This window comes from Haliotis rubra, unplaced genomic scaffold (genome assembly GCF_003918875.1).
Source record: "Haliotis rubra isolate DU_JTF1 unplaced genomic scaffold, ASM391887v1 Scf3, whole genome shotgun sequence".
Classification (NCBI taxonomy): Eukaryota; Metazoa; Mollusca; class Gastropoda; order Lepetellida; family Haliotidae; genus Haliotis; species Haliotis rubra.
This window is the reverse complement of record NW_025766968.1, coordinates 1,817,299-1,829,763: the sequence shown is the minus strand read 5'-3', so window position 1 is coordinate 1,829,763 and position 12,465 is coordinate 1,817,299. Positions and strand designations below refer to the sequence as shown.

The 12,465-nt window shown below is 43.9% G+C and overlaps 1 protein-coding gene across 1 annotated transcript in view; it reads right to left on the bottom strand.

Annotated features, from left to right (window-relative positions):
• The window catches only part of LOC124282503 (deleted in malignant brain tumors 1 protein-like), a 102,452-nt gene that overhangs the window by 43,562 nt on the left and 46,425 nt on the right, over positions 1 to 12,465 (bottom strand). Inside the window, 9 exon segments of the mRNA XM_046718512.1 lie at positions 352 to 672; positions 1,678 to 1,995; positions 2,446 to 2,719; positions 2,722 to 2,747; positions 2,915 to 3,289; positions 6,581 to 6,743; positions 6,885 to 7,054; positions 8,402 to 8,573; positions 10,783 to 10,949. Coding sequence (XP_046574468.1) covers positions 352 to 672; positions 1,678 to 1,995; positions 2,446 to 2,719; positions 2,722 to 2,747; positions 2,915 to 3,289; positions 6,581 to 6,743; positions 6,885 to 7,054; positions 8,402 to 8,573; positions 10,783 to 10,949 — 1,986 coding nt within the window.

Genomic DNA, 12,465 nt, shown 5'->3' with positions numbered 1-12,465 from the left:
GTTTAAAATTTGGGCCTAGATTTTCGAAGCTCTCTTAGCGCTAAGATAGTTGTAAGTGTCATACATTAACATTAACTTACGACTATCTTAGCACTAAGAGAGTTTCGAAAATCTAGGCCCTGAAATATAAGTTGAATTATTCATTGACGCATGTTCAACATATGACCCTTACACTTTGTGTACAATCATTCAAGTCCAAACTGGAAACACAATAAAAATATTACTTGAACGTGAATGAGACTCATACGTAGTTTTCGGGTTCAAGTTTGTTTTGACGGACTCTGTACCCCATTATCCAAATAATTATATACAACCTCAGGAAACAATCACGATGACAGAAACAGAACGTACCGAAAACAACAGTGTCATAACAAGCCACGGACGCATAGGAGATACTGTATGGCAGACAAGTAGCTGTCAACGATTTGTCATAATCACAGTCCAACAGCGACTTCTCGTTACTGCTACATGTGATGTTAGGTCGGACACTGTCCAGTCTCTGCCTGCCAAACACCCCCAATGGAAGAGCCTGACCGTTCTTGAAGCCGAGCTCTGAGCACACAACCTTGGCAGCGTTGTCATTAAAACCGGTTCTTCCGCAAACTGTGGCCCAGCGTCCTCGACTGTAGATCTGAACCACCCCCACGCTGTGTGTCCCGGGGGTTAGACGAACTGGAAGGGATGAAGTGTTATAAGGGGTCGAGTGAGTGAGTGATTAGGGTTTTATTCCGCTTTGTACAGTATTCCAGTCATACCACAGCTTGTCAGCTTTAACTGGGATGAAAGTCCAAAGTGATATAGGTCTCTAACTTTAGTTAACATATGAAGACAATTATGGTGCTTACAAATAAGGACAATAATCATGACGGATTTGAAATCCAAACCTCACATCGCAGGATTCTGAAATGCGCAAGGGACGCAACTCTGTCGAACTGAGACGTGTTGGTACACATATGTATGTACAAATATATCTGTACTAACATGATACAAAATCACTGAACTCGTAATTAAAGGAACATTTGTTTCAGCGGCCTGTATATGGTTTCCTGTATACATGCTTGTTGGTGTGTTTGTTGTTTAACGCCGCGCTCAGCAACATTCCAGCAAAATGGCGGTGGTCAGTAAATAATCGAGCCGTGACCAGACATTTCAGTGATCAACAGCACGAGCATCCATCCACGTAATTGGGATACGATGACATGTGTAAAGCAAGGCAGCGAGCCTGACCCCCCACCTGTTTGTAGCCTCTTATGACAAGCATGGGTTGCAGAAAACCAATTTTAACCCGGATCTTCACGTGTCACTCACGTATAAAGCAGTGGTTATCTGATCACCTGATTATACAATGTGCGCGTGAGTCATGGATTACTGAAACGAAGATGTCATAAAAATTCTTCTTCCGCCACGGTAAAACTTCAGAGGCCTTTTTTCATTCAGGAAAGAAAACTGAGCGACGGCTGCCAATTTGTGACACAAATTGTCAACTGGCTGCAAGGTGTATACAGATCGTTTGTACCGACAGCGACAATGGATTGTGTATACATGTCTGTTATCATTTACTTGTTATGGGCCCAGATTATGTAATCACTGACTGACTGACTCTCTCACGCGCGCACGCAAGCACGAACACACACACATTGTAAATACAGATTAGGACCCCACTGATTTTGGACATACCGTTCCTGTAGCATCGAACCCCAGCATCATTCTGATGGTCAGCGCACTGGTCACTGCTCTTCTCCCAGCCTTTGCTGTCACACTCGAACAAGGAATCATCCCCGAATCCACACGTGACGCTGCTCAGCCACACCGGCCCCGACCCTGGCTGAACATCAACGTTCATGGCCCGGCCATCTGTATATCCCACCATCTGACACACCACGGAGGATTCCTCGTCAGACCAGCCGTCGTTGCAGATGGTGCCGTTGACACCGTCGTAGGAGATGTCCACTCTGCCGTAGCCGGCTGTAGGGTTGTCAAGGCTAACAGTCACATCTGGATAGGTAATAAGAAGGTTATCATGTACACATTCGCCAGGAATTGTATTGATTGATTGATTGTTGTTTAACGCCGCACTCAGCAATATTCCAGCTATATTGCGGCGGTCTGTAAATAATCGACACTGGTCAAGGCAATCCAGTGATGAACATGGTGAGCATCGATCTACACAATTGGGATACGATGGCATGTGTCAACCAAATCAGCGGGCCTGAACACCCGATCCCGTTAGTCGCCTCTTACGACTAACATGCATGGGTTGCTGAAGATCAATTCTAACCCGGATCATCATGGATCGCCAGCAATTGTAATGTTTCAGATTTCAGTACAAACGAGAATTACTTTGAAATCATCAATATGTAGTAGAGCACAGCGAATGAATAATGAGTGAGTGAGTGTGGTTTGACGCCAAAACATTTGATGCTGGGGAATTTGGTTGATACTCACTGGTGTTGTAGCAGAGGACGTGAGCGGGGGTGCAGGTGTACACTGACTCTCCCCACTCTCCCGTATCGCAGTCAAGGACGTTGGTCTCGTTGCCCACACATGTGATGTCGGTCAGCCAGGGAGGAAGGTTGTCGCGTGAGGTGTCCCCGAAGGCCTTGCCCCCTTTGTAGCCAATCATCCTACACACCACGCTGGCCTCTCGGTCACTCCATTGGTCGGAACAAACCTGGCCCCACAGACCAAGATGATATATTTCCACCCTACCCCAGTTGTCTCCCCATCCGATAGTCGGACCTCGGTAGCTGGAACATATATGACACAATTCAAACCTGTGTTACATGCGTTTCTAAGACACTTTCTATCAACTGATGAAAGACAACAAACAAAACCGAATAACCATCTTATGACCCTTTTGACATCTCATCTCTACGACAACTAACATCCCATCACCGTCTCAACCAATACTTACAGTTATCAACTTCATCGATGGTGGTGTTGTAGCAGATGACAGACGCAGACGACAGGGTTGAACATCCTCTCCCCGACCTGACCATGGGACAGTCGGCCAGACGGGTCTCCGAGCCCGTGCAGTTGACACTGCTGTAGGAACTGACGGTCCTCCCCGTGCTCCAGGGGTGTTTGCCCCATGGGCTCCCCCACATGTTGCCGGCCAGAGCTGACCCGTGAAGCGCCATGCCGTCCACGAAGCCGAGTTCGCGGCACGTGACCTTAGCGTCGTCTTCTGTCCATCCTTTATCGCACACCTCCATCCACCCTTCTCCAGCCTTCCATAGTTCAACGGCACCTACGTTTCGGATGGTCAAGCTTTTGGACCTTAGTCGAACTGCAATGAAAATAATCAGGTCGTTAACCTCCTCGAAACTACACTACTCCAACAGTAAGTGAGTTAGTGAGTGTGGTTTTACGCCGCTTTTAGCAACATCCCACCAACATCACGGCAGGGGACACCAGAAATGGGCTTCACACATTGTAACCATGTGGGGAATCGAAAACGAGTCTTGGGGGTGACAAGCTAACGCTTGAACTGCTGGGCTCCTTTATCACCACCACCCCGTAGAAGGAATGAGCGAGCGAGTGAGTGAGTTGACGTGAAAGGTTTAATGTCGCTTTTAGTCATTTTCGACCGATATCACGGCGGGGTAAATATGAGCACTTGACCAAGTGGGGAATAAAACCCCATGTTGGTTGTCACAAACGAACGCTTTATCCTATTGCCTACGACACTGCCTTTACAATGCCTTAGCCAACGTATATAACTGACCAGTATATATATTAGAGCCTGTCCAAGTGGTTGAAAACATGAACACATTAAGGATGACTGTTTGTCCTCAGTGGCCCACTGGACATTATAACCGAAACACAGGCAAAAGCAGGAGGTGGGGAATAAAGTCCATATTTTTGAGAATCGTTGTCATGTCATTTTGTCATGTAGTGTTGCCGTCTTATGTTGTCGTGCAAAGTTGCCGTGTAATGTTGTTGTGTAAAGTTGCCGTCTTATGCTGTCGTGTAAAGTTGCCGTGTAAAGTTGTCCTGGAATGTTGCCGTCTTATTTTGTCGTGTACAGTTGTCCTGGAATGTTGCCGTCTTATGTTGCCGTGTTATGTTGTCGTGGAAAGTTGCCCTGTAATGTTGTCGTGCAAAGATATTCTGTAATGTTGCCGTCTTAAGTTGTCGTGTAAAGCTGCCCTGTAATGTTACCCTGTAATGTTGTCATGTAAAGTTGTCCTGTAATGTTGCTGTCTTCTGTTGTCGTGTTATGTTGTCATGTAAAGTTGCCCTGTAATGTTCACGTCTTATGTTGCCGTGTTATTTTGTCGTGTAAAATTGTCCTGTAATGTTGCCATCTTATGTTGCCGTGTTATGTTCTCGTGGAAAGTTGCCCTGTAATGTTGTCGTGCAAAGATATTCTGTAATGCTGCCGTGTTATGTTGTCGTGTATAGCTGCCCTGTAATGTTACCCTGTAATGTTGCCATGTAAAGTTGCCCTGTAATGTTGCAGTCTTATGTTGTCGTGTAAAGCTGCCCTGTAATGTTACCCTGTAATGTTGCTGTGTAAAGTTGTCCTGTAATGGTGCCGTCTTATGTTGTTGTGTAAAGCTGTCCTGTAATGTTGCCGTCTTATGCTGTCGTGCAAAGTTGCCGTGCAAAGTTGTCCTGGAATGTTGCCGTCTTATGTTGTCCTGTACAGTTGTCCTGGAATGTTGCCGTCTTATGTTGTCGTGTACAGTTGTCCTGTAATGTTGCCGTCTTATGTTGTCGTGTAAAGTTGTCCTGTAATGTTGCCATCTTATGTTGTTGTGTTATGTTGTCGTGTACAGTTGTCCTGTAATGTTGCCATCTTATGTTGTCGGGTAAAGTTGTCCTGTAATGTTGCTGTCTTCTGTTGTCGTGTTATGTTGTGATGTAAAGTTGTCCTGTAATGTTGCTGTCTTATGTTGTTGTGTTATGTTGTGATGTAAAGTTGCCCTGTAATGTTCACGTCTTATGTTGCCGTCTTATGTTGTCGTGTAAAGTTGTCCTGTAATGTTGCCATCTTATGTTGCCGTGTTATGTTGTCGTGTACAGTTGTCCTGTAATGTTGCCTGTAGTCTTATGTTGTCGTGTAAAGTTGTCCTGTAAAGTTGTCCTGTAATGTTGCCGTCTTATGTTGTCGTGTAAAGTTGTCCTGTAATGTTGCCGTCTTATGTTGTCGTGTAAAGTTGTCCTGTAATGTTGCCGTCTTATGTTGTCGTGTAAAGTTGTCCTGTAATGTTGCCATCTTATGTTGTTGTGTTATGTTGTCCTGTACAGTTGTCCTGGAATGTTGCCGTCTTATGTTGTCGTGTACAGTTGTCCTGGAATGTTGCCGTCTTATGTTGTCGGGTAAAGTTGTCCTGTAATGTTGCCATCTTATGTTGTTGTGTTATGTTGTCGTGTACAGTTGTCCTGTAATGTTGCCATCTTATGTTGTCGGGTAAAGTTGTCCTGTAATGTTGCTGTCTTCTGTTGTCGTGTTATGTTGTGATGTAAAGTTGCCCTGTAATGTTCATGTCTTATGTTGCCGTGTTATTTTGTCGTGTAAAATTGTCCTGTAATGTTGCCGTGTTATGTTGTCGTGTATAGCTGCCCTGTAATGTTACCCTGTAATGTTGTCGGGTAAAGTTGTCCTGTAATGTTGCCGTCTTATGTTGCCGTGTTATGTTGCAATGTAAAGTTGCCCTGTAATGTTGCCGTCTTATGTTTGTGCAAACTGCCTGTAAAGTTGCCCTGTATTGTTGCGTCTTATGTTGTGTAAAGCTGTCCTGTAATGTTGTCTTATGTTGTCGTGCAAAGTTGCCGTTGAATGTTGCCCTTATGTTGTAATCCTGTAATGTTGCCGTCTTATGTTGTCATGTAAAGCTGTCCCGTGCAAAGTTGTGTGTAAAGTTGTCCTGGAATGTTGCCGTCTTATGTTGTCGTGTGTAAAGTTGTCCTGTAATGTAGCCTGTAATGTTGCTGTGTTATGTTGTCCTGTAAAGTGTGTAATGTTGTTGCCATCTCATGTTGCCGTGTTATGTTGTCGTGTAAAGTTGTCCTGTAATGTTGCCGTCTTATGTTGTTATAAAGGTGCCCTGTAATGTATCCTGTAATGTTGCTCTGTAGAGTTGTCCCTGTAATTATGTTGCTGTAATGTTGTTGTCGAGTAAAGTTGTCCTGTAATGTTGTCGTGTAAAGTTGTCCTGTAATGTAGCCGTGTTATGGTGCCGTGTAATGTTTTCCTGTAATGTTTTCCTGCGTTGTCGTGTAAAGTTGTCCTGTAATGTTGCCATCTTATGTTGTCGTGTAAAGTTGTCCTGTAATGTTACCCTGTAATGTTGTCGTGTAATGTTACCCTGTAATGTTGTCGTGTATAGCTGCCCTGTAATGTTACCCTGTAATGTTGTCGTGTAAAGCTGCCCTGTAATGTTACCCTGTAATGTTGTCGTGTAAAGCTGCCCTGTAATGTTACCCTGTAATGTTGTCGTGTAAAGCTGCCCTGTAATGTTACCCTGTAATGTTGTCGTGTATTGTTACCCGGTCATGTCGTGTATAGCTGCCCTGTAATGTTACCCTGTAAGGTTGTCGTGTAAAGCTGTCCTCTAATAGTGTCCTGTACCTGTAGTGTTGAAACAGACCACGCCCACATCCTCCTCCCTCCCACAGTCATGTGTCCTCCAACTGTTGTGACGACATTGCAGCAGGGACGTCTCTCCTCCACGGCAGTTGACCTCATCCATGTAAGTCCTCTCACCATTCCGAAACCCCTCCTCCGTCAGTCGCTGAAACAGACATGGAGGAGTTAGCTGGGAATGTACATACACACTGTAGCTTTGGCTTCAGACATCATACACTAGCCATCACTATAATAACATTAATAATCGTATCATATTCCGCGAAGAATCCTGTTTTGAATAGCTCACCTGTCCGTATGAGTAGCCGAAGTATTTACACGAGATGCCAGCAGCGTTCTCGTTGAACAGGTCGTCGCAGACGCTGCCCCACTTCATGTTGCCCAGAGCCACCTCCAGCCGCCCCCATATGGTGTTGAGGGTCGTGGCTGTGGACCCTTCTGTCAGCTGCATCTTGAACACTGAAATGATGGCATCAGTGATGGTCGCAGTGAAAACATGTTTCATTTGTTGTCAAAAGTTGCACAATGTTTTAACTATAAAACGGCGTTTTTAAGTAATCGAGTCTGAACCAGATTGTGAACCATGAACTTCGATCTATGCAATTTGCGAACGATGACATCAGTATTTTCCCTCATCTCTTCTAACGAACACGGGTGAATCTTCATGATTGATGACAAAGTTTCTGAGCTAAAAACGCCAGATAACATGACTACACGTGGTACAAGAATGGTTTACCTTTCTGTAAACTCCTTAAAATCAGATATATTACTGCTAAGATTTCATGACGCATAAACTGAATTTCGATCTTACTAAAAAGACACGTCAAAGAAAACAAAAATACCATAATCAATAAAACATCCGTTTTCAAGTAGATACCGCAGCGCTCAGAAACGACCGGATGTCTGCTACCAACAACAGCACTGTACCGCAGTTTTAGGGTATTGCCACTCAAATTTCCCCGGTTAACTTCACACAGCAATCAGATATGTTGATCCGATTTCACCTCACCGACTATTTAAGGCCTCTTCACTTACTAGAACGTTCACTTGAAATAACATCCTATGGAGATTCTTGAGATCTTTACACAGGGAGGAACAGAGTTAGGAGTAAAAACATGTAATTTTAATGAGATTGACATTCTGTACCCGTTTTAGCAATCAAACCTGACTCTGTGGTATGTTCAGGTCTTAACCACTTTAACCAAAGGTCTAGAGCCCATGAAGGCAGAGTAACACTACGCGTATGCAATTGTTCTCTGGCATATTTTCGAAAGAAGGTTTTAAACAATCATACGATATGAGCATACTTCAAATTATTACCTAACACATCAAATGTCTATCTTAAGCGTGTTCAGTAATCAGACATTTGAACCATCCGATACACATTTTGTGACAGAAGAAACACTAGCTCTAACTCGTCATCCCAAAAAGAGGTTTTATGGGTTGTTTGTTTCTTTCTTGTTTTACGCCGCACTCAGCAATATTCCAGCTATATGGCGGCGGTCTGTAAATAATCGAGTCTGAACCAGACATCCAGTGATCAACAGCATGAGCATCGATCTACGCAATTGGGATACGATGACATGTGTCAACCAAGTCAGCGAGTCTGACCACCCGATCCTGTTAGTCGCCTCTTACGACAAGCATGGTTTACTGAAGATTAATTCTAGCCTGGGTCTTCACGGGTCCATGAAAGAAGGCATAACATGCGAAAGTCTGAAAAGTAAACAGTGTAATATTCATTGTCAGTATGCAGCGATTGAATGCTGTGTGACAAGTTACTGTTCCTGTCTGCGCCGTCCATACCTCCGTCGGTGCTGTTGTAACAGTATACGCCAACATCTTCAGTGTGGTCGCAGTCGTGGTCCTTCCACTTGCTCTTCCTGCACTGAGAGAGATCTGTCTCAAAGCCCTGACATTCCACGTCGTCGAGGAACACTGCGCCCGAGCCGCTGCCGAAGTACGCTTTGGCAATCGCCTGCAAGGAGGAAAGGACGAACGGGTGAGTGTGGTTTTACGCCGTTTCTAGCAATATTCTGGCATGGATCACTGAGTAGCTATGACGTAGTTCAAGTGAGCAGTGAGGTAAAGGAGGCTGAAAGTCGCAGTCGTGAATATTGCATTTCATAAACGTGACATATGCATATGCGTGAGTAAGTGAGTATGATTTTATTCCGCTTCCAGCAATATCAGGGCGTGGAATACAAGAAATGGCCTTCACATATCAAAACCATTTGGAGAATCAAAGTCTGTTTTTCAGCGTGACTTGGCACAGTGTTAACCCCTTGGTTACCCAACCGCCTCGCATGTACGTGTGTGTGGCTGCACGTGTTTGGTGTTATGGGTGAGTGAGGGAGTATGGATTTACGCCGCTTTTAGCAATATTCCAGCAATATCACGGCGGGGGACACCAGAAATGGGCTCAACGCATTGTACCCATGTGGGGAATCGAGCTCGGGTCTTCGGCGTGATAAGTCAACGCTTTAACCACTGGGCTACCCCACCGCCCATTGGTGTTATCGAGCTAACGGAGATGGAAATATAATATTTTAACGTCATTTGGTATCGCGTAGATGTGTCACGGCGTTTCAGCTTACTTAAGGAAGTAAGGCGAAAGTGATGCAATTTTCAGTCATTTACCATTGTGATGCACGGATATGATGCTAACAGACAATCCTAGAAACATAATTGGGGTTCGAACCAACGTTTTCTGGTGAGGACAAGGTCATTTGTGTGGCCAAGGGACGTAAGTCTGTACAGCGAACTGCGGTCACATAGCTTGAAGGGGACGTTGCTGTCTACAGAAATGAATCCGAGGCAAAATCAGAATACAAAAGCTTTTTGTTTGGGGTACATTTCTATATACAGAAACGTACCTGGGGTACATATCTCTAGTACCCATGCAGCCAACTACCCCTTCAGATTCATTTAGGGGGCCGGATCTCCCGTACCGCAAAAAGGCATTGGCAGACGTCAACGGTTCAACGAGTTTTCCACGTCCCGATGAAAATACGTTGACTGATATACGCTCAATGGGGCTCGGAAGGACACAAAACAGTGTCATCATGGTCCAGTGGAGGGAATCGGAGTGGCAGTATGACTTAAAATAAGTTTAAAGAAAGATAACTTGTCCTGGGACAAGCTACTTTAGCACTTACGACTGTCGTATGTATGTGTTTAAGGCACAATGTCAGACCACATTTCTCTAAAAATACATAATGCATTTCTCTCAATAATAACATTATCAGCCCTCAGGGACTGACTGACTGAGTTTGGTTTTACGCCGCTTTTAGCAATATTCCAGCAACATCACGGCGGGGGACACCAGAAATGGGCTTCAGCCCTCAGGGAAGCTACCATATAATTTATTCTCAAAATAATTAGTATTTAGGTTACAATATTGAATTAAAAAGTTCGCATGAATTAATGCAACGTTGCATTAAATGGACTCTCGCGCTCTCTATCGGCCGGACATTATTTCAAGCGAACCCCATAGAGTTATGTCCCTTGGGGCGCCTTTTACGAATATCCTATAACCTAGACTAATGCTTAGTCTCTGAATATATATAATTTTTAAAGTAACCAACAAACCCATATAAACTAAAAGGAGCCCCAGGGAGACCAGAGATTCAAAACCTGAGGAAATCTAGACTTACTTTATTTAGGGTTTTAGCACTGCAGAGAGGGCTTGGCAGTAGGGAAAATAATGTGGTTCAGGGACTGTGAGGCAGGCTACCTATAACCTAAGCTGGTTCCCGGCTCCCTTTGCTCGCGCTAACGTTCGCCAAAGCTATATTGCGATATGCGAGACGGGGCCCAGCTTACCTATAACCCAACTTGTGGTCAGTTCGGCAAACATCGACAACACCGCGTGCGACATTTTTCGATGTGCGGAGCAATCGTTTACAGCATGTCTATCTGTTTCGAAGCTGTTCACCTCGAAATTTCAACTATCGATTTCAGGCAAGTCGTAAGGGATAATAAGTATTTTATTGTATCAACAGAAGCTGAAGTGAGTGCATGTGCCCCAATATATATAATATAGGTCAAAATATTGTCGAAAATGTGTGATATTGTGCCTTTAAGGTATGGAATTTAAGATCGTCTTATTTATAGTGCTGAGTTCGCTTTGTGTGACGGGACCCAGGTCAAGAAGATGGACGCGTGTTGGACGTGTGTATACCAACCTCTCCATCGGTGAAACCGAAGCTACGACACACTACAATGGCAGCACTTTTGTTGAAGAAGTCGTCACATATCGTCCCCCATGTTGTTCCGCCGTCGTTGGAGACCTCTACTCTCCCCGATCTGTATGCGGTTGCGTTCTCGCCGTTCACGATTCGGGTCTGCAAACCTAGGAAATACAATGATACAACTTAACATTTATATACTGTAAATAACGAACATATTAAATGTGTACTCTTACGGAGAAATATGAATATATACTATGTGATGACCTCTGTTTCCATTTGTGCAGCAATATACAGAGATACTGGAGGCAGTAATTAACGCCTTGCTATTCATTCTCTATCCAGTGGAAGATTGTCTTGCAAGATGTAAAATCGGATCGTATTGATACGGTCTAACATCCATTTCAGAAATGACATCAGGAACATCTTTTACTGCTTCAGAATCCACGGACACTGTTAAGTTGTGAGGTAAAATCAAAGAAGAAGCCATCAGCAACAGGCACATAAGACATCATGTCACGTGATAGCCCCTCTGCTCATTAACTGTTGGGTGTTTCCGTAATTGGCGGAAATACGAGTACGTTTTTGTGTTTTTATTGCTATTTTACAAACTTTTTGTTCAATTTTAATCACGGAATGTGACTTTTAGAATATCCTTTACAATATATCAAAAGTTTTGTTTTCGTTCGTATTCTCCTTTAAGTTGTTAGGTATGGAACCGAGGGTATGTACATTTCAACATGCAAAGCGTTATTTGTTTGTTGTTTCACGCCGCACATAGCAGAACTCCAGCTATATGACGGCGGTTTGTACTTAACCGAATCTGAACCAGATAATCCGGTGATTGATGTCATGAGCATCGATCTACACTATCGATTTAAACATACATGCACATGTCGCTGTCAGCTGATCACTCCCGTTGTCCCTCCGGGGAGATTCGATGATCTGTATATAATTCAAAACTTGCTTTACAATGAAGCGTCGTCGCGCATACGAGTATCAGAAGCGTCACATTGAAAAACCTTGTTTATTAACATCACATCTATACTTTGTCATTTGGACAACTAGGGCCTTTTCTACCGCATAAAGATGACTTTTAAGCTGCGTAGCGGTGGGGTAGCCTAGTGGTTAAGGCGTTTGCTCGTCACGCTGAAGACCCGGGTTCGATTCCCCACATGGGCACAATGTGTGAAGCTCATTTCCGGTGTCCCCCGCCGTGATATTGCTGGAATATTGCTAAAAGCGGCGTAAAACCAAACTTTCTCACTCACTACTACTTTAAGCTGCGTAAAACCAAACTCACTGACCAAATAATATGATGTGTACAATACTGGCGTTACAGCCAACTCTTAATTAATGGAAAACTGCTGTTGTTATTAGTTGTTATTGATAAAACCATACAGCTTTAAGGGTGTAATTGGAAATCAAGGCTTATTCAATTCAATTAAGGCTTATGATTATGGAGTGAGTGAGTGAGTTAGTTAGTTTGGTGTAATACCGCTTGAAACATTATTCCAGTTACACCATGGCGTGTAAAATTGTTTTGGGAGGAAATCCGGAAGTGAAGAATGTGTTATACGTTTTCCACATTTCATATTACTTCCTTTAAGTGGGTAAACAAGCTAAGGCGGGATGGGAGGATTTATGATGGGAGGATTGATCGATCTCATACTAAACTTT